The sequence below is a fragment of the Ursus americanus genome, chromosome 11 (assembly GCF_024610735.1).
Source record: "Ursus americanus isolate L20-20 chromosome 11, mUrsAme1.1.p, whole genome shotgun sequence".
Classification (NCBI taxonomy): Eukaryota; Metazoa; Chordata; class Mammalia; order Carnivora; family Ursidae; genus Ursus; species Ursus americanus.
The window spans coordinates 70,172,501-70,191,143 of NC_142137.1; the positions used below are offsets into that span (position 1 = coordinate 70,172,501).

The 18,643-nt window shown below is 37.8% G+C and overlaps 1 protein-coding gene across 3 annotated transcripts in view; it reads right to left on the reverse strand.

The window, feature by feature from the left end:
• PRKN (parkin RBR E3 ubiquitin protein ligase) overlaps positions 1–18,643 on the reverse strand; it is a 1,256,589-nt gene that overhangs the window by 993,003 nt on the left and 244,943 nt on the right. For all 3 annotated transcript variants that reach the window (XM_045805474.2, XM_045805473.2, XM_087865639.1), the window contains exon 2: positions 15,472–15,635. In XM_045805474.2, coding sequence (XP_045661430.2) covers positions 15,472–15,635 — 164 coding nt within the window. The remainder of the gene's footprint in view (positions 1–15,471; positions 15,636–18,643) is intronic.

Sequence of the window (18,643 nt, forward strand, 5' to 3'; positions counted from 1 at the left end):
ACAAAAACTAAAGATAATCCAATACTTTTGAATAGGAGATAGTCTTTTGCAACATTCTCCCACCCAAGGCAAAATTTGAAAATACCAAGTCAAATAGCAAACCCTCAAATATGATCGACAGACTTATTGTATTTTTCAAACTCATAATACAAAATCTAGAGGTGTGTTTTCCGGTCTAACCAAGCCTTGGAAGTAATTAGTGAATTTATTGCTATTTTCAAAAAGTAATATTCCTTGATATTTGTTTTCTATATATTCAAACCTTTTTAAACTTTCAATGACATGTTTCTAAGAAACTGAAATCAATCATTAGAATAATTTCCCACTTTTTCATTAACTAATTTAGTCTTGTAATAGCTCATATACTCTTTTATAGTAAGTGGAACAGATTATTTAAAAAACTGCTTACTAGCAGTGAATAGGATTGAATAATTGATATACAATTTTATATACATATTTTTTAGACTATGGTGAAGGTAAAGGACTGAGATGAAATCAACAATCATATACATTATATGATATAATCAATATACAAAAATTGACACGTAAGAAATCAACCTTTTCCTTTTAAAGCACTCAAAAAAGATACCAATACAAAAAGATACAAATTTAATCAGCAAGAATCATACCACTACCTTTAAATGGACTACAAAATAATAGATTATGTAAATTTAGTATTTCTGTTCTGCTTTTATATTACAGAGGTGACAAATGAGTCACTGAAGTAGGCCGTATATATAATGTGTTTTCTCTTTAGAGCGCCTCTTAACCCTCTTATCCTCTATTTTAAATTTGAGTGACTCACAAACTCTTAGGAGCAATCTTGAATAAACGGATTTTGAATAGTAAGTACTCCTGTAAAATTGCTCCCAGAATAAATGGTGTGTCCAGATATATTCAGCACACCAAAAAAAAAAAAAAAAAAAAAAAGGTAAACTTCATTAGAATAGGATATACTATAAGATAAAAATTTATCATCAGACTTAAATTGAAGGAGCTCCCATGAGTAAGACATACTGAGGTCTGACATTCTGAGGTTATCCCATGTATGAAATAGGAAATCTGGCATGGGGTAAACTTGTTCTCTTTCAGAGAGATTTAAAAGAAAACAAATTTCAGGATGAATCGATTGCACATTGGAAAGAAAAGGTTTTTCTCTGCTTCTGTGAATTATTCATCAAATGAAATTGATAATAATTAAAATTTTGCTTATGCATCAGTCCTCTTAGGTATAGTTTCAATTAAAACTCAAAACAAGCCTAAAAAATACAGGCACTGTTACTATTTCCATTTTATACATGAGAAAAATAGAGACGGAAACATTTAAAAGACTTGCCCACCCCAGAAAGTCTGACTTTAAAGCGATTCATATCCACTTCATTAGAACTATGTACTAGAAAGTCAAGTAGAATTCTAAGTAAATGACTTCACCCAGCATATGACATTCTTGAAGTTTTAACTTCTCTGTTATATATGGCAATAAGCATGTGTTGGAGACAATACCATAAAACTCCCCTGTAATATATATGTGTCATTTAGACTTCTACAGACCAGCATGAAACTCAATTCTGCTCAAAATGAGAATTAATGAGGGGTGAAACAGGTAAACCGAGGCAGTGTGTATTATCTACTTTTGCAGGTTCTGAAGTTCTTAGTGTCCAAGTTTTAAATAACAATGGAAATATCTTAGTAAGTTTTTGTTTTTATTTTCTCTCCTTTCAGAACAATGTTTTGATGAATTATGCATAAATGGAATGCAAACACACAGATCCATTCCCTTTGAAATACTTAAGGATGTAAAAATAAACAGAAAATCCTTGGCAAAACCTGTACTGAGCTTTCAAGAGCCCACACATTTGAACTAAGTTTGTGATGTACTCCAAAACATAGACATCAGTCGGTTCTCACATTCCTCACTTCTCTCTCTAATGTCAGAATGTTTTATCAATTCAAAAAGCACAGCTCTGAGCCATTAATTGGGCTATATATTAAATGACATAGGAGTGGCACTTCTGAATGCAAACTCACCAGATCCAACAACGGGGGGGGATGGGGGGGGCGGGGGAGACATTCGAAGGTAAAATAAAATCCAGTGACAGAATAAAACCCGTGAAACAAACTGAGGGCTTCAGAGGGGAGGGGAGGGGGGTGGGGGAATGGGATAGGCTGGTGATGGGTATTAAGGAGGGCATGTATTGCATGGTGCACTGGGTGTTATACGCAAGTAATGAATCATGGAACTTTACATCAAAAACTAGGGATGTACTGTATGGTGACTAACATAACATAATAAAAAAATTATTTAAAAAAAAGAATAAAACCCTCAAATACAATTACACAAATGCACCCACAAAATTTGCATTCCCCAAATGAATGTGTGCTTGTCTGTGTAAAGACACAGATACACAAAAGGTTGTCTTTTAAAACTCCATAAATCATCGAGACTATAGCACTATGGACACCAAGTTCATAATCATGAGTTTGCGCCACAAATCGGGGATACTTGAGGTTTTGCTTCCATCCCGATGGGTTTGTGAATCCTCTGTTTTAGCTCAAGGCCAACGAATGCTATCTTAGCACATCCTTCAGGGCCTCAGAAAGGCTAGTATGGCCACAACCAGTCACCCAACAGTAATTTCATTTAATTCCACTTCTACTGTTAAGTGGTTTATGTGAATTGTGTTCTTATCAATATTAAACCTAATAATTGCAGGGAAAAAGTTAATATATTAATACAGGAAAGTAAAACTCTCTTGGTCCCATTCAATGTGGTTTCCTCTATCTCATGGGTGTCACTGGAAGTATAACTAAAATAAATTATTTTATTACACATTTAACTTTATCTCCCATTTCACTCATACCTAAAGAAAATAAAACGGAGCAGAGCAAATATTTACCAATGTTAATCAATAAATTAATTAAAGCTATAGCTCAAGGCCACCCACAAAGAGAAAATGAGGAATACGTAGTCTCATGTTTAACGGTCATAAGGGAGATTGGTATGTAAGCTTTCATATAAAATGTTTCATTGTTCTCTGACAACAATCCCAGGCTTGTTAAAATTACATGGTGAGAGGGAAGGAAAAGGTAGAATTTGGGTGAGCAAACTTTTGGTTTAAAAGCTTTAAGGGGAGGGGCGCCTGGGTGGCTCAGTGTGTTGAGCATCCAACTCTTAATTTCATCTTAGGTCATGATCTTTGGGAGCTGGGATGGAGCCTTGCGTCAGGCTCTGTGCTCAGTGGGGAGTCTGCTTGAGATGCTCCCTATCCCTCTGTCCCTCCCCACGCTTACGCACGCATGCACGCTCTCTCTGTAAAATAAATTAAATCTTTTAAAAAAAGAAGCTTTAAGGTGAATGGTATAGACACAAAATCTTGTTTCTTCTAAAAGATTTTTCCTTTGCTAAAGGATAATGACTGTATCAAAATCTTAAAACACAATTGGGTCAACTGCATGATGGAACCTGAATCCAATAACAGAGACAACAGAATAGACTATTTGAAACGAGGACTTCAGTGAATAGTAATAAAATTTCACATTGTGTACTCGTTCTTCCACTTGTCAAGTTTCCTACGAGACAGGCTTTTCCCTTATATTCTCTAATAAAATGCGTCCTATGTTAAGATTTAGGGGATTGGTTTGCTGCGGAGTTTTACTCCCTCACATATTGTCTACCTTGGAAAATGAGCACAATAAGGACAATGGAAACATCTTTGAGAGGCATGAGCCTATTAAATAAACCCACAGACTCTATCTTCAGCCTCTTATAAGGTAAAAGAATCTCAATTTTTTTTTTCCTTCAAGTCTGCGTTTATTCATGGCAATCCTCAAAGATGTTTTATAAGTCCACAGGGGCACAGAAATGTCAAGACTTCTTTTCAACAGAAAAATAACATTTCTGAGGGTACTGAATTATGCAAAAAATAAGTAATCCAGAGATTTTTTTCCAAATGACACATATAAACAGCAGACAGAAGCAGATTAAATAAGGGACTTCTGGGAGTGAGCCCTTTGCTCTGTACAGATTACCACCCTTTGATTCTAGACTCTAGCAGTTGGCAGGACTTACCAGCCACCATAACGCACCAGTACTTGGAAGGAACTCAAGGGGGGATCTACATTCACCTAAATGAATGAGGCCAGCAGTACATTCCATTAGCAAATCAACCTTATGGAAAAAAATGTTTGCGTTATTTCTGAAGTGTTTGCAGGTCTCACATACACTACTGTATTTTTATGTACAAAGAAATCACTGCTTTCTGAGTATAATGGTCTGTAACCCGGCTTCTTTTGTCTTATAATCAGAGGGGAAAAAATGAATTTTAAATAAAACATACTGGCCATTTATACTGTTATTTGCAGAATTCTTCTTTTATATACCAACCAAAAAATCATGGTGGAACTACACTCTGTGTTCTAATTTAATCCAGCCTCTGTCTTGCATTCAAGAGAGAAGGTTAAAAAAAATAACATTTAGTTTATAAATGAAACTATTCCATTCCTAAATTCCTTCTATTACATAAATGTATAGTACTAATGTAAGAGGAGCAATTTTTCTAAGTGAATGTTTTCTCTAACCATCATAACCACAATGGTTACATAAGATGCTCATTTATTTCCAAAAACTATAGTGCCTGACTCTCAAATCCAATTGGAAAATATGTATAGCTAGAGTTCACACTGTTAAAAACATTATTTTTGTTTTGCTTATTATCTGGTAAAGGCTTTAAAAATAAATACTAATCATGTCCATTCAAACCTATAAGGTGCTAATGATTCTGTTCAATAATTCAAGAAAGATGTCTTAATACTTCTGTAAGTAAGTTGTATTGGTCCTATACTTTTAGTGTGAATTCGTCTTTAAATGTCTCTAAGAATCAGTTAAATTATTATCTAGTTTCTCACATTGAAAATCACTTATTAAGAAACACTGCCCCATTAAAATAGATGCAAATAACAAGCTTATTTATTTTCTATAGGAAGAGATCATTTCTTTTTTTTTAAAGATTTTATTTATTTATTTAACACAGATAGAGACAGCCAGTGAGAGAGGGAACACAAGCAGGGGGAGTGGGAGAGGAAGAAGCAGGCCCATAGCAGAGGAGCCTGATGTGGGGTTCGATCCCATAACGCCGGGATCACGCCCTGAGCCGAAGGCAGACGCTTAACCGCTGTGCCACCCAGGCGCCCCGGAAGAGATCATTTCTATTCCTCTGTGGAAGATGGTAAAACTTCTGTTTGTTTGTTTTGCTGTAAACTTTATCTTAAGGTATTTATAGGATCAAATGTAGTTGTAAGACATAATACAGAGAGGTCTTAGGTTTCCTTTTCCTAGTTTCCCAATGGTAACATCTTATAAAACTGCAATACAACACAATTGTACTATCAGCATTGGTACAGTCAAGATGCAGAGCATCCATCACCACAAGGGTCCCTCCTGTTGTCCTTTTACTGCCACATACTCTTCCCTCCTACTCCCATTCCCCCCACTCATTGGTCTCACATTTCTATAATTTTGTCATTTCAAGAAAAGTAATATAAATGGAATCATTCAGCACGTGACCTTTCGGGGACTGGCCTTTTTTCATTCCACAGAATTCCTTGAGATTCATGCCAAATGTTGTGTATATCAACAGTTTGTGCCATTTTGTTGTTGAGGAGGATATGGATGTATCAGAGTTGGGTTAATCCTTTACCACTGAAGGACATCAGGATTATTTCCAGTTTTTCTCAAATGTGAATGAAGCTGCTATAAATATCCATGTCCTCAGCTTTGTGTGACCACAAGTCTGAGATAAATAACCAAGAGTGTGACTACTGTGTTTCAGGGTGAGTGTATGTTTAGTATTTAAGAAACTGTCATACTCGCTTCCAGAGTGACTGTACCATTTTCTATTCCAAAGAGCAATATATGAGTGACCCAGTCTTTCCATATCCTCACCAGCATTCAGAGTCATCACCATTTTATACTTTAGTCTTGGCTATTTTAGTGGTTGCTCTGGCTATTACTTTATCAGTGATATCTTACCACACAAGTTACATTTTACAGCTTCAAATGAAGTATAGAAATCTTACTCCCTTTATATCACTTTACCTCCATTTATATTTGTCTTAAATATTTCCTCTACCTACATTTAGAACCACATCAGATATCGTAACAAGTCCTTAAACCCTCAAACATAATTTAGAAAATGCAAGAGAAAGGAAGTCTGTGTATTCAGCCATACTTTGGCTTACTGTGTTATTTCTTCCTTCCTAATGTTCCAAAGTTCCTCCTTTTTCATTTCCCTTCTTAATAAAGAAATTCCTTGATCTGTTCTTAAATTGTCTGATGACAATTTATCTTAGTTTTTTTGTGTTTTTTTGTGTTTTTTTTTTTCCATCTGAAAATATATTGATTTCTTCTTCATTTCTGAAAGATCTTTTCTCTGGGTATAGGTTTCCAAATTGACACCTCTTTTCTTTCAGCACTTGTAAAATGTGCCACTTTCTTCCAGCCTTCATGGTTTCTGATGAGAAATCCACTGCCATTCAAATTCCTTTCCCATTTTACATAAAATGTACAGGAATACCTCATTTTATTGTGTTTTGCTTTATTGCACTTCAGGGCTATTGCATTTCTTACAATTGAATGTTCAAGACTTCAGTGGGGGAAACAGATGCAGATGTGGCAGGAACAGCAAGAGAACTAGAATTAGACCTGGAGCCTGAAGGAGGGACTGAATTGCTGCAATCTCACAACAGACACTTATGGATGAGGAGTTGCTTCTTATGGATGAGTGAAGAGAGTGGTTTTTAAGGATGGAATCTACCTGATGAAGATGTGTGGAGATTGTTGAAATGACAGCAAAGCATTGATAGTATGACATAAGTTTAGTTGATAAAGCAGGGGCAGGGTTTGAGAGCATTGACTCCAAAGCTGAAAGAAGTTCCGTGGATAAAATGCTAACAAACAGCATCACAAGCTACAGAGGCATAGGGAAAGGAAGATTTCACTGGTGTCTAATTTTGAGAAATTGCCACAGCCACCGCAAGCTTCAGCAACCACCACTCTGATGAGTCAGCAGCCATCAACACTGAGGCAAGACCTTCAACCAGCAAAAAGATTATGACTTACTGAAAGCTCATATAACAGTTAGCATCTTTTAGCAATGAAGCATTTTTTTAATCGAGGCAGGTATATTGGGTTTTTTTTAAGATGTAATGCTATTGCACACTTTAGACTACAGTATAATGAAAACATAACTTTATATGCAGTGGGAAACCAAAGAAGTCCACTTGACTTTATTGTCATATTGTGGCAGTGCGGAGCAGAACCTGCAACATCTCTGGGTTATGCCTGTACATTTTCTCAAGCCGCTTTCAAGATTTTTTTCCTTGAAAAACTGTATTTTCTCTGTTCAAATTGTGTAGTCTCTATTGTTCTGTCTTCCAGTTCACTGACTTTTTCCCCTATCTCCTACATTCTTCTGTTGAGCCCCTTCAGTGAGCTTTTTGTTATTGTTATTTTTCAATTCTATAATTTCCATTTATTCTTTTTTATATCCTTTATTTCTTTTCTCAGACTTATTTTTTTTTTCATTTATTTCAAACATGTTTGTAATTACTTACTGAAGAACTTTATCATGGCTGTTTAAAATATCAGATAAATTCTAACATCTCTGTCATCTCAATATTATCATCTACTGATAGTCTTTTCATACAATTTGAGATCTTCCTGATTCTTGCTGCTTTTCCTTTGAAACCTGAGCATTTTCTCATTATGTTATGAGACTCTGAATCTTATTTAAACCTCCTGCTTTACCTGGCTTTTTCTGACACTATTCCTGCAGGAAAAGGGGATCACCACCTCATTATTGCCAGTGGAAACAGAAGTCCAGGTCTACTCATTATCTGTTGAAATGGGGACTCCTCATCATTGCTGGGTGGGAGTGATGTTCCAGCACCACACATGATCTCCACTGGCACTGTGGTACTGGTGGCTCTGCTACCATTTAGCACCAGTGAAAATCCCAACTCACCTCTAGGGACCTTTTCTTACCATGCCAGCAGGAGGGAGAGGTGTAGCTTATTATTGTCAGGGGAGCAGGTGTGTAAGCCACTCATTATAGCCTCACAAGGGCGGTAATCTAGACTCTCCATCAGCCTTCATTACTGTTGGTGGGGATGAGGGTGGAGCCACAGTTCTTCTGAGCTGTTTAGCTAGAAAAGTATGGTTATTGTCTAAAAGTTTTCTATGTTGCTAGGCTACTCTATTCCTGGTCTTTTGGATAGAAACCAGGTTTTTGTTTTTGTTTTTTGTTTTTTGTCTTTACATGTTGGCATTTCTAGGTTGTCAGTTTCATCAACTCCAAGTCTAGGATGAATTTGGTAAAAAGAAAACCTAAGGAATTCATACCTGTTTTATTTCTTGGGTCCTGAGGTCCCTAACCAGTCTACATTCTTCTTGTCACCTTTCAGAATTCTCATGTTTGTATATGTTACATGTAACATCCAGAGTTTTAGTGTACTTAGCAGGAGGAATAAAAGTCTCTATTCTAGCTTTCCAGAAACAAAGCTTATGCCAGATCACCCATTTTTTTACATCCATATTTTATCCATTTTTCCTTAATTCTTTAAAGTTCTTAAAATCTTGCTAATAACAAGAAAAGAACATATTGATACATAAAGAAAATGATTATACTCTAACAGAGTTTCTCAAACACATCTGTGGACATATCCTCCAGGAACTAAGAATTCTATGAAACTGTTTAAAATTTTGATAATAGCTTATAATCTTTAAAATGTCTTTTACCAGTTAAAAAGATAAAACAACATTTTTTAAAAAAATTTAAAAATGTTCATAACAAAGGGTGCCTGGGTGACTTGGTTAAGCATCCAACTCTTGATTTTGGCTCAGGTCATGATCTCAGGGTTATGAAATCGAGCCTTGTGTCAGGCTCCACTCTCAGCGGAGAGTCAGCTTAAGACTCTCTCCCTCACATTCTGTCCCTCTGTCCCCCACCCCAAAAGAAAAGAAAAAAAATGTTAATAATAAAATTGTGTTCTTAGGCTATCATTTCCCAAAGTGCTTGGGGGAAGTCACCAAAAAATTCTTCCTAAAACAAGTTGAGACTCCTTGGTGTGAGAAATATTGCCCAATGCCTTGGGTAACCATTTCTCTCCATTTGCCCAGGACACTGCCAACATATACTTTTGTCCTGGAATAATTATTAATAGAGCCTTCTTTCATTCTCAAAAGCATCCAGTTTTTAAGAGAACCCATAATGATCACATTACCTCTGATCATTATGAAAAGAAAGAAAAATAAATAAATAAAAACAAAAGTGAAACCCCCAGCAAGTGTATACGCATGCCTGCTACTCCACCTTCTCCTCAGTAAACCATGCCATCTATTCAGTATTTGTTAGTGGACACATGAAGTAGATCATAAGCATGGTTTATTTTCTTTTTCTCGGCAGTAATTTCTCATTATATATTCCATACTTACACTGTAAAGCACAGCATCTGTAATGATAAAGGGTAACTAAACAGTAGCTACTAGAGTTGTAAACATGTGTTCTAATATGGAAGAATACTAACATTCTGCCAATGGCACACCTTAATAAAACTTGCAAATAAATGTGTAACTGCCTAGTCTTTGTGGTGAAACTCTTATGTAAAAACAATTTATCAGTTTCTCAGCACCTAAATCACTAAACTACGATCTAATTAAAGTTCCAGAAATACCAAATTTGCTTTTTTAATATCTACAGGTGTACTTGAACTCATATTTCTAAATATAAAGTAAAATATAAGACAACTTGATACAATTAAAGGAAAAATGATAAAAGTGATAATATACTTATTACCATATAATCATTCTTAATTATTAAAAATATATGAGTTATAGGGGCCTGCTGATACATTTTTCCCTGTCATTTGAATTTTTATAACTATCATGTTAATTTTAATCAGAAAAATACAGCCTAAGTATATTAAAAGGGAAATGATAATCTGGGAAAAAATTTAAAGGACATTAAGGAATCACCAATTTTCAAAAATTTAGATAAAAAATATTTACTTATGTTAGAGGTGGTTTAAGGAGCATATAGGGTATTCACAACATCATTGTGCAGTTTTTAAAATTTCAAAATTTAGCAGGATAACTACAGATATGATCAAAATAATCTGTAATGTTTCTGAAAATAAAAGGTAAATTTTCTTAAAGATTTTAAAACCCAGAATTCTTTAGCCATTGGATATGGTTTACCTTGTCAGTTAACATGTGTTTTCATTACTCACAAATTTTGAAACAAACATAGCATATCACTAAAAATATAGACAATTAAATAATTTGGCTTCTCAGGGTCATTTATTTGTCATTGATATTTACAACCTAAGCTAGAAAGTTTAAATGTCTCTGGTCTTCCAAACACAGATCATGTCATATCATAAAGCTTAGCTGGAAGAACAGGAGTAATAAACTGATGCCCTTTAATATTTACTACAAGAATGATCTATTTTATGAAATGATGGTCTCCAAATATGTATCTACATTTTAAACATCATAAAAATTAGTATTTAAAGGAATCTATGAGCATCCACCTGGATGAATTCTTTTATAAAACAAATATTTCTATGTAAAATAGACATTTGATTTTCTATTTTGTAAGTATAATTACTTATCACAAAAAGAATACAAATAGAATAACTTTCCTATAACATTAATTAAATATAACAAGGTTTTTCATTTCCTGGCTGTGATGGTTAATTTTCTGTGTTAACTTGACTGGGCCATGGGGTGCCCAGCCATGTGGTCAAACATAAGTCTACGTGTGTATGTGAGTCTCTTTTGGGGTGAGATTAATATTTGAATTGGTAGACTGAGTAAAGCAGACAGCTCTCCCCAATATGGGTGGGCCCCGTCCAATCAGTTGAAGACCTGGGGAGAAAAATTTTTTTAAAAGACTGACTCTCCCATAAGTAAGAGGGAATTTCACTTTCTCAATGGCCCTCTAGCAAGGACACTGTTTGAGGGGTTTTGTTTTTTGGTTTTTTCCTACCTTTGGACTTGACCTGAAACATTAGCTCTTCCTGGGTCTCAAGGCTGTCAGCATTCAGACTGAAACTATGCTCTCCCCTTTCCTGATTTAATCCTTCAGGCTGAGACCAGAACTAAGGTTGCAGACTGCAGGTCTTGGGACTTGTCAGCCTCCATAATTATGTGAGTCAATTCCTTATAATAAATCTGTCTATGTATCTCTCTGTTTATCCTGTATAGATAGATGTCATAGATAGATAGATAGATAGATAGATAGATAGATAGATAGATATAGATAGACAAACAGATAAAAAGAAGTGATGGATGGATAAATGGATGGATGGCCCAATTGAGCCTACTGGTTCTGTTTCTTTGCAGAACTCTAATACACTGGCTAATAAACCTATACTGATACTAGTGATATTAATACAGCTCACATGAATACAATGAAATCTCCTCAAACAAAATACTAGATAAATTCTCAAGTCCCTGTCATTTTAAGTTAATCTAATTACACGGTTCATACATTTTGATATATACAACTACTTTAGAATCTTATTTTCCTTGTATAATTCTGAATAATAAATTCAAAATCATGTAGAGGTGATTTCAGAGATTTTTGATATGGAGCATATTAGATTTGGGGTTAGGAGAAGGGGAGACACATCATTTGAATGGGACCTGAATACTCTGTTGCAAGAGCTGACAAGAGCTCTTTATAAAGAAAAAATATCAAGCAATTGTGAATACTAAGTCAAAGACTGGTTTTATATCGCATACTTGTAGGTATAAGGAAAATAATAAAAGTATGCACAGAAACATTGTTTATGACGGAGGAAAAAATTGTACAACTCTTTACAGTTTTCTTTTAACAAACACAGTGTGCAGCAAATAATCACTTTACAAAAATGTATTTTAAAAGCAATAATACTGGGGATGAACTGTATGGTGACTAATATAACAAAATTAAAAAAAATAATAAAAGTAATAATACCATGATGAATCTATGAATCTTTGCTGAATACTACGGCTATAGGTTTCTATTTTTTACTAAATTTGTCAAGATGAAGTATAAAGTCTTTTTAAGCTTGTTAAATTCAAATTCTATTCTTTCTTCTGTTGTTGTTAGAGAGACCTCGAGTGCACACCAGGTGGGAGGGAGAGAGAGAGAGAGAATCTCAAGCAGACTCCACTCCCAGCATGGAGTCTGAGGCAGGGCTTGATCTCACAACCCTGAGATCATGACCTGAGCAGAAATCAAGAGTCAGACACTTAACAGACTGAGCCACCCAGGCACCCCTCAAATTCTACTACTCTTAGGTAAGTAAAACCTGTTCATGTAAGGGTCAAAAATTCATTTACAAACTCCAGAGCTTTCTTTTTAATTAACTAAGCTAAAATTTAACTTAATTTAACTAAAATTATACATTCTACTTAAATGCATAAATACTACATACATATATATTCACACAAACACACACACAAATATATACAGATATATCTGCCCCAGTCGAATATGTATCCTATTGTCATTCCTTAACGCTTTAATTTATTGCCAATATCCTCATCATAATTCATGATGGAAAGTAGTCCTGTATTATTTAAGGTGATCTCTTAGATTCTGAAGTAGTCACTAATAATGGTGATGACACTCATGGTGATGAGGATGCTAATAAATGCTAACATTTACATAGTTACATAGCTAACATTTACTATATGTAGAACTCTGTTCTAAGAGCTTTACATAAATTAACTAATTTAGTCCTCACAAAATTCCAATGCGCTAGGTACTAGTTATTATTCCTACTTCACAAATGAGCAAACTGAAATACAGAGGCCACACTGTCTAAGTATGTAAGATACGTTTAAAAAAATTGTTTTGCCTTAATTTGTAGTACTAAAACTAGGTGTTCCCTAAATACTTAAGAGTTATGATATAAGCAAACCATAGAGCATAATCCATGCACTTAGAAATGAAGATTATATAACCTCGCTGATAAGCTGAGCCTCCTCACTCACAGTCCCCAGCTCACGCTGAACCCAACGATCTGGCTTTCACCAACCACCACCCTGGACTGGAGTCACCACTACAGTCATCAAGTGCAAAGGCTCTTTTCTTCTCATCCTCCTCCATCTTTTCAGAGTACGTAACTTCTTTACCAGTAACTTCCTTTTCCAAAATACCCACAAAAGCATCAGCTGGATGGATGATGCCTCCTTTACTGGCTTCTCCCCTCGCTGACTAAAAGACCTGTTCGTGCCTCTATCCCTGCCCCTTTGGCAATCACATCTAACCCAACAGCTGTAATATTTACCTCGACGCAGCTAGTCCTTAAATATCAAGTGAGCCCCTAAGCATCACATGTAAGTTCTCAAATGCCTGCGAGGCATCTCCACATAGATTTCCCTTGGCATCCACTTATCAGGCAGGTTAAGTTCCTCATCCTTCCTACAACCAGATTGGATCTCCAGTCTTCCATTTCCATCACTATTTTGCTCTAGCTCTCCATGCATGAAACCTCTGTAAGATACAGCTCTAAGCTCCCTTCCTGCCCAGTCTCCAACATCTCTTCTAGCTTCTAGAAGAACAGGGACCCATGCTTTTCGGCGAGCACTCCATGCTCGTTCTCCATCTACGGAGTCCTACCCGAGTTTCAATTCATCCACGAAGTCTTGGTGACTTCCACTCAGATGTGCTTTCTCCATCCTTAAAATCTTGTAATACCTACGTTTCAGTTTCCATACGGTGCTTCTCATGTTTGACATTCTTACATTGAACCACATGAAACTGATGATAGTTTTAGGCCATATGGTTCAACCGAACACTTCTGTTGCTTTTAGGCCCCCTAAATAAAGAGTCGCCACAAAAGCAGGAATGAGTTTCGCCTTTCTTTGTGAGCCCCTAGGAAGCCCAGAACATTGGAAGTGTGTGTCAAAATGAAAAGAATCTAAATCAATATATATATTACACATATATGTTTGTCAAATGAATCATCTGTAGCAATTAGTCTAACCTACCAGCTTGAATGGTGGAGGTGAAGAGCTTTAGAACCTGAAACTTCAAAACTCCTGGTAACATAAAATATTTTGGTTCAAGGAGCTGTTTTAAAATCACTTATTTGTGAAGGGAACATTCTTGGATTTAGAGGTTGGCAGGTACAGTAAAAAGCTTTTTAGTTCACTGAAAAAAAAAAAAAAAAAGCAAAACACTTTTCAGCACAGGCACTTCCCTTATCAAAACAAACTGCCTAAAAGCAAAGCACAGCAGTTTGTGCAGAATAAGCACGTGCCTCCAGCCACAGCAAAGGCCTCCGGAGCAGGAGGAGGGCAATTTGCATTTCTACAGCTCCCTTTGTATACCCAAATTCTGAAAGCGGGTCCCCAAGCAGCACTAAGTATCAGCAGGTGAAGACACAAGGATAGGATGTCAATACCACAAGGGGTTTCCAGGTAGCCAGACCCAGCAGCCCCCCCCCCCCGCCCACCCTGCTGTGCACAGCAGTGGCCCCCCAAAGCTGTAAACATGAATGCAATTACTCGGTGCTGGCTGAGAAAGGGGGAACATGTGTCTGAGGGGACCTTCGGCATCACCTGTGCCATCCGCAGAAAGCATTTGGTCTTTCATGCTTTCACACAGAATGACTTCAATCCACGTTCAACAGTATTTGCTAGCCTCCCCCAACAAATGACAGGTCTCCACCTCCAGGTGAGGGCGCTGCGCGTCTCTCCCCTCACCAGTTTTCCCCTTCTTCCTCCAGACATCACCCTTGCAATGAAACACCCAGATAAAAGGCTAGGAGGCTGCTCACTCTCTAACGTTTCGGGGGCCTGTTCGAGGGACAATTTTACTGAGGCTTAGAGAAAATAAACACAAAGGTGGACTTCTGCTACGCTTCTGTCTTCCCTCGCCCATGGAAACTGAGTTGGATGGGGCGGGGAAGTCTGGAGGCCAGTTGTGCACGGGGCCCTGAGCCCTGTACCGCCTCGAGCGAGCCCCCATGGCAGACTTGCCGCTATCCTCCAGGGGTCACAATTGGGTTACAAATTCCTCACAGCGCAGTGACTGAGCAGCCTGATTTGGAACAATTTATTCGAATCCTTCTTCATTAAGATTCAAATGGAATAAGTAAGGTAGAAATTGAACAGACACAGAAATTGTGCCTTGCTGCTCCTGTAGTCAGTAAACATTTATTCACTAAGCCCAGTCTGTGTGTTCTCTCTCTCTCTCTCCCTCACTCACGGTTGTTCTTCCAATCCTTCCTGCTTGCTGTTTTAATGCATAATTAAGAAGGTCAGAATTAATGAAGCGGTGTGGAGTAAAGTTCAAGGAATCCCCAGGCACTATTTATTCTATTAGATCTCGGGCATGAATGTCAGCTTGGCAGAGCATGCGGCATAAGCAATGGTGCTGGCTGCATCCCAGGAACAATCCACCGAGGGAGACTCACCTGCACTGTCAAGTCATTCCTAAGCTCCTTCCCAGCGAAAATCACACGCAACTGGTCAGCTGGAACCCCCTGTCGCTTAGCAACCACCTCCTTGAGCTGGAAGATGCTGGTGTCGGAATTGACCTCCACTGGGAAACCATGGCTGGAGTTGAACCTGACAAACACTGACCAAGACATTGGGAGAGAGGAGGGAAAAGTGAGTATTATGCAGAGCTCTGACATGGCAACAGCAACATTTTTGAACCAAGTTACCGCTCGCCCACCCTTCCATGAATGGCATACATTTTCTTTCACTTACAACATCAAACTTAACGCAATGGAGCAACGTTTGAAGAAACAGAGTTTCCCTGCAGGATTTCCCTTTCATAATTAGTCAGTGACCCTCAAACACAATCGTCTGCTCCGTTTGACACTTGTCCTGGGAAACAAAGGGCTCATGCAGAACACCTGCTATATCAGAACTGTGAGACTCCAAGGAGTTTATGGAAGAGATTGGGCTCCAGCAGCCTGTATGGATGAGCACTCCCTCCATGGTGCCCATTTTCGTCAGAAACACAGACGTGTTGGGGCGCCTGGGTGGCGCAGTCGTTAAGCGTCTGCCTTCGGCTCAGGGCGTGATCCCAGCATTCTCGGATCAAGCCCCACATCAGGCTCCTCCGCTAGGAGCCTGCTTCTTCCTCTCCCACTCCCCCTGCTTGTGTTCCCTCTCTAGCTGGCTGTCTCTGTCAAATAAATAAATAAAATCTTAAAAAAAAAAAAAAAAAAGGAAACACAGACGTGTTATGTTTGCACTCACAGTATAGTGATGGAAACCATTCAAGCTGCATTACAGACCAGAGTGAGGACCCACTTGAGCCCTGGTCACTGGGTGTCCCCACCAAAAGGCTCCGCTGGATATTATGGTGATACTTACTTGCCCTTAAACTACAGACAACATCTTTCTTATTGGAGCTGCTACGCCCTCTCAACCGAGGCTGGGACCTGCAGTCTCTGCATGCCTTCTCAACACGGCCGACTGCCATTCTAACCTGTCAAAGTCAATCCTTTCCTGCCCGTGTTTTCTGTCACTACTCTCAGTCAATCTTTTCTAGATTCTTGCACTAGCCTCCCAACTGGAGTCTTGATATACTCTCTTCACTTCCAAAATGTCCTGCACCATTCTGCAGAGCCAGCCTTATCAATCCAGAGCTGGCATAGCTCTGACCATGGCATAGCCCTCGAACTTTTTAAAGTGTCACCGTGGCTGCTGGGGAGAGAAACCCAAGGCCCCTGTCATCTGACACAAACCTATACCCCAGCAACTTCTCCATCAGTCCCCACATGCGCACTGCTACACTGAACGTTCCCAGAACACTTCTGTGCCCAAGTCTTGTCACACCCTTATTCACCTCTGCCTGCTGAAAGCTTATTCATTAAATGTTCCGTCTCAGATGTTCCTCCTCCAAGAAGCCTCTCACAATCAGCCCGGCCAAGACTGAACCCACTTCCTCAGGGCCTCAGGGGGTTGAGCACAACCATCTTACACTGGTTGCCACATTCTCTCTTTCAGGCAGCAGAGCACCGAGGTTACAACGATCCCTGTGCCAGTCCCTGTAGGTCCCTTTGCAGTGTAGCAGATGGGGCAAACGTCTTACCCCTATTACTTTAACTCTCAGTTCCCTAATTGTCACAATAAATAAGCCACAGAGGGTGTTCTGTGGTGTGTTAAGTAGTATTTATAGTGTTTACAACTATCACATAATTACCTCCAAAAACAATGAAAGTTTGTATCTGACTTACATGTTTTTGGTATATATTTCTCCTTCTTTAAAAGATTATAAACTCCTTAAGGCCAGCCTTTATAGCTTATTTTCTGCTGCGTCTCCTTTAAATGTAGCATTATCACTTACTAGTTGTCAATCCAAATAGGAGATGGCCCACGGAATAATAATTATAACAAAATAATCATTTACAATGCCAATAAGAATCGAACACTTACTATGTGGCAGAAGCTGCACCTTACATATGCTATTTTTAAGCCTTCCAATGATCTGGTAAGGTCAGTATTATTATCCTTACCTAATAGAATAGTAAATGGAGTCCCAGAGAATTGTAATCACTTTTCTAAGGACATCGGCTGCTTTGTAATGGAATCACAACTCAAATTCAGTTCAATCAAATTCTAAACTCCTTTCCATTTCTACTATAACAGGCTGCCTAAAATATTCTCCGAAGAAAAGTCCACATTCCCTTTTCCTTATGATAAAAAAAGACAAACAACAACAGCAAAGAGGCTTTCTAACATAATTCAGATATTCCCTATCCAGGTTAGCAGCAGAAAAATGGGATTAAAAAATAAAAGCTCTTATGAAGAGCTAAGAGCAAAGAATAATGAACAATGGTTATAAGATATAATAAAGTAAAAATGACACCAAAATGAGAGCAGGTGCCACAGATGACACCACAAGAGCAAAAACCTGACATAGCTTATCCAGCAAAGAAACATAGTTAGGAAAGGGATATGGACTAGAAGGGACTAAAGTGTGCCCCCCCCCCAAAAAAAATGATGAAAAAAAATCACAGAGGAAAAGGTGCTTTTGATAAAATTTTAAGTAGATGTCATGTGACACTACCGAAGAAGAGGAGTAGAAATAAACAGGTATTGGAAGCCCTTGGGGTATATTCTCAGCATCCTCAGATCAGAGACCATAAGGCAAGCAATTCATCAGATAAGATAGGAGACAAGTAAGGGACAAAAGGTATGGTCCCAGTTCTACACACAATTTTCTACTAGCGTGAACAGATTTGTTTTTAAAGCAGAACACCATAGAGGGGGACTATGGGAAGAAACAGCTGGGGACTATACAGAAGTTACTAAAACTAAACAAAGGAATAAAAATTCCAGGATATCCTGAGTTGATGATTTTTCTCCAAGGGTTCCAATTATGGGGATTCCATCTTAAGGACAAGAATTATAAAAACAAACAAGCCAAACTAAAGGGAAAACTAGCTGCGAAAAACATACTAGATAATTCTGTACCACAACTCAAATCGTAAGTAGGTAAGGTTTTTCATTCTATATAAGTAGAAAAATTAAAGTTTCTGAACTTCAGTTTGGATAAATCATGTCAATACTTTAGAAGTGAATATCTTTGAGAAGCAGTTCAGATATACAGTATGGACTGACAATGGA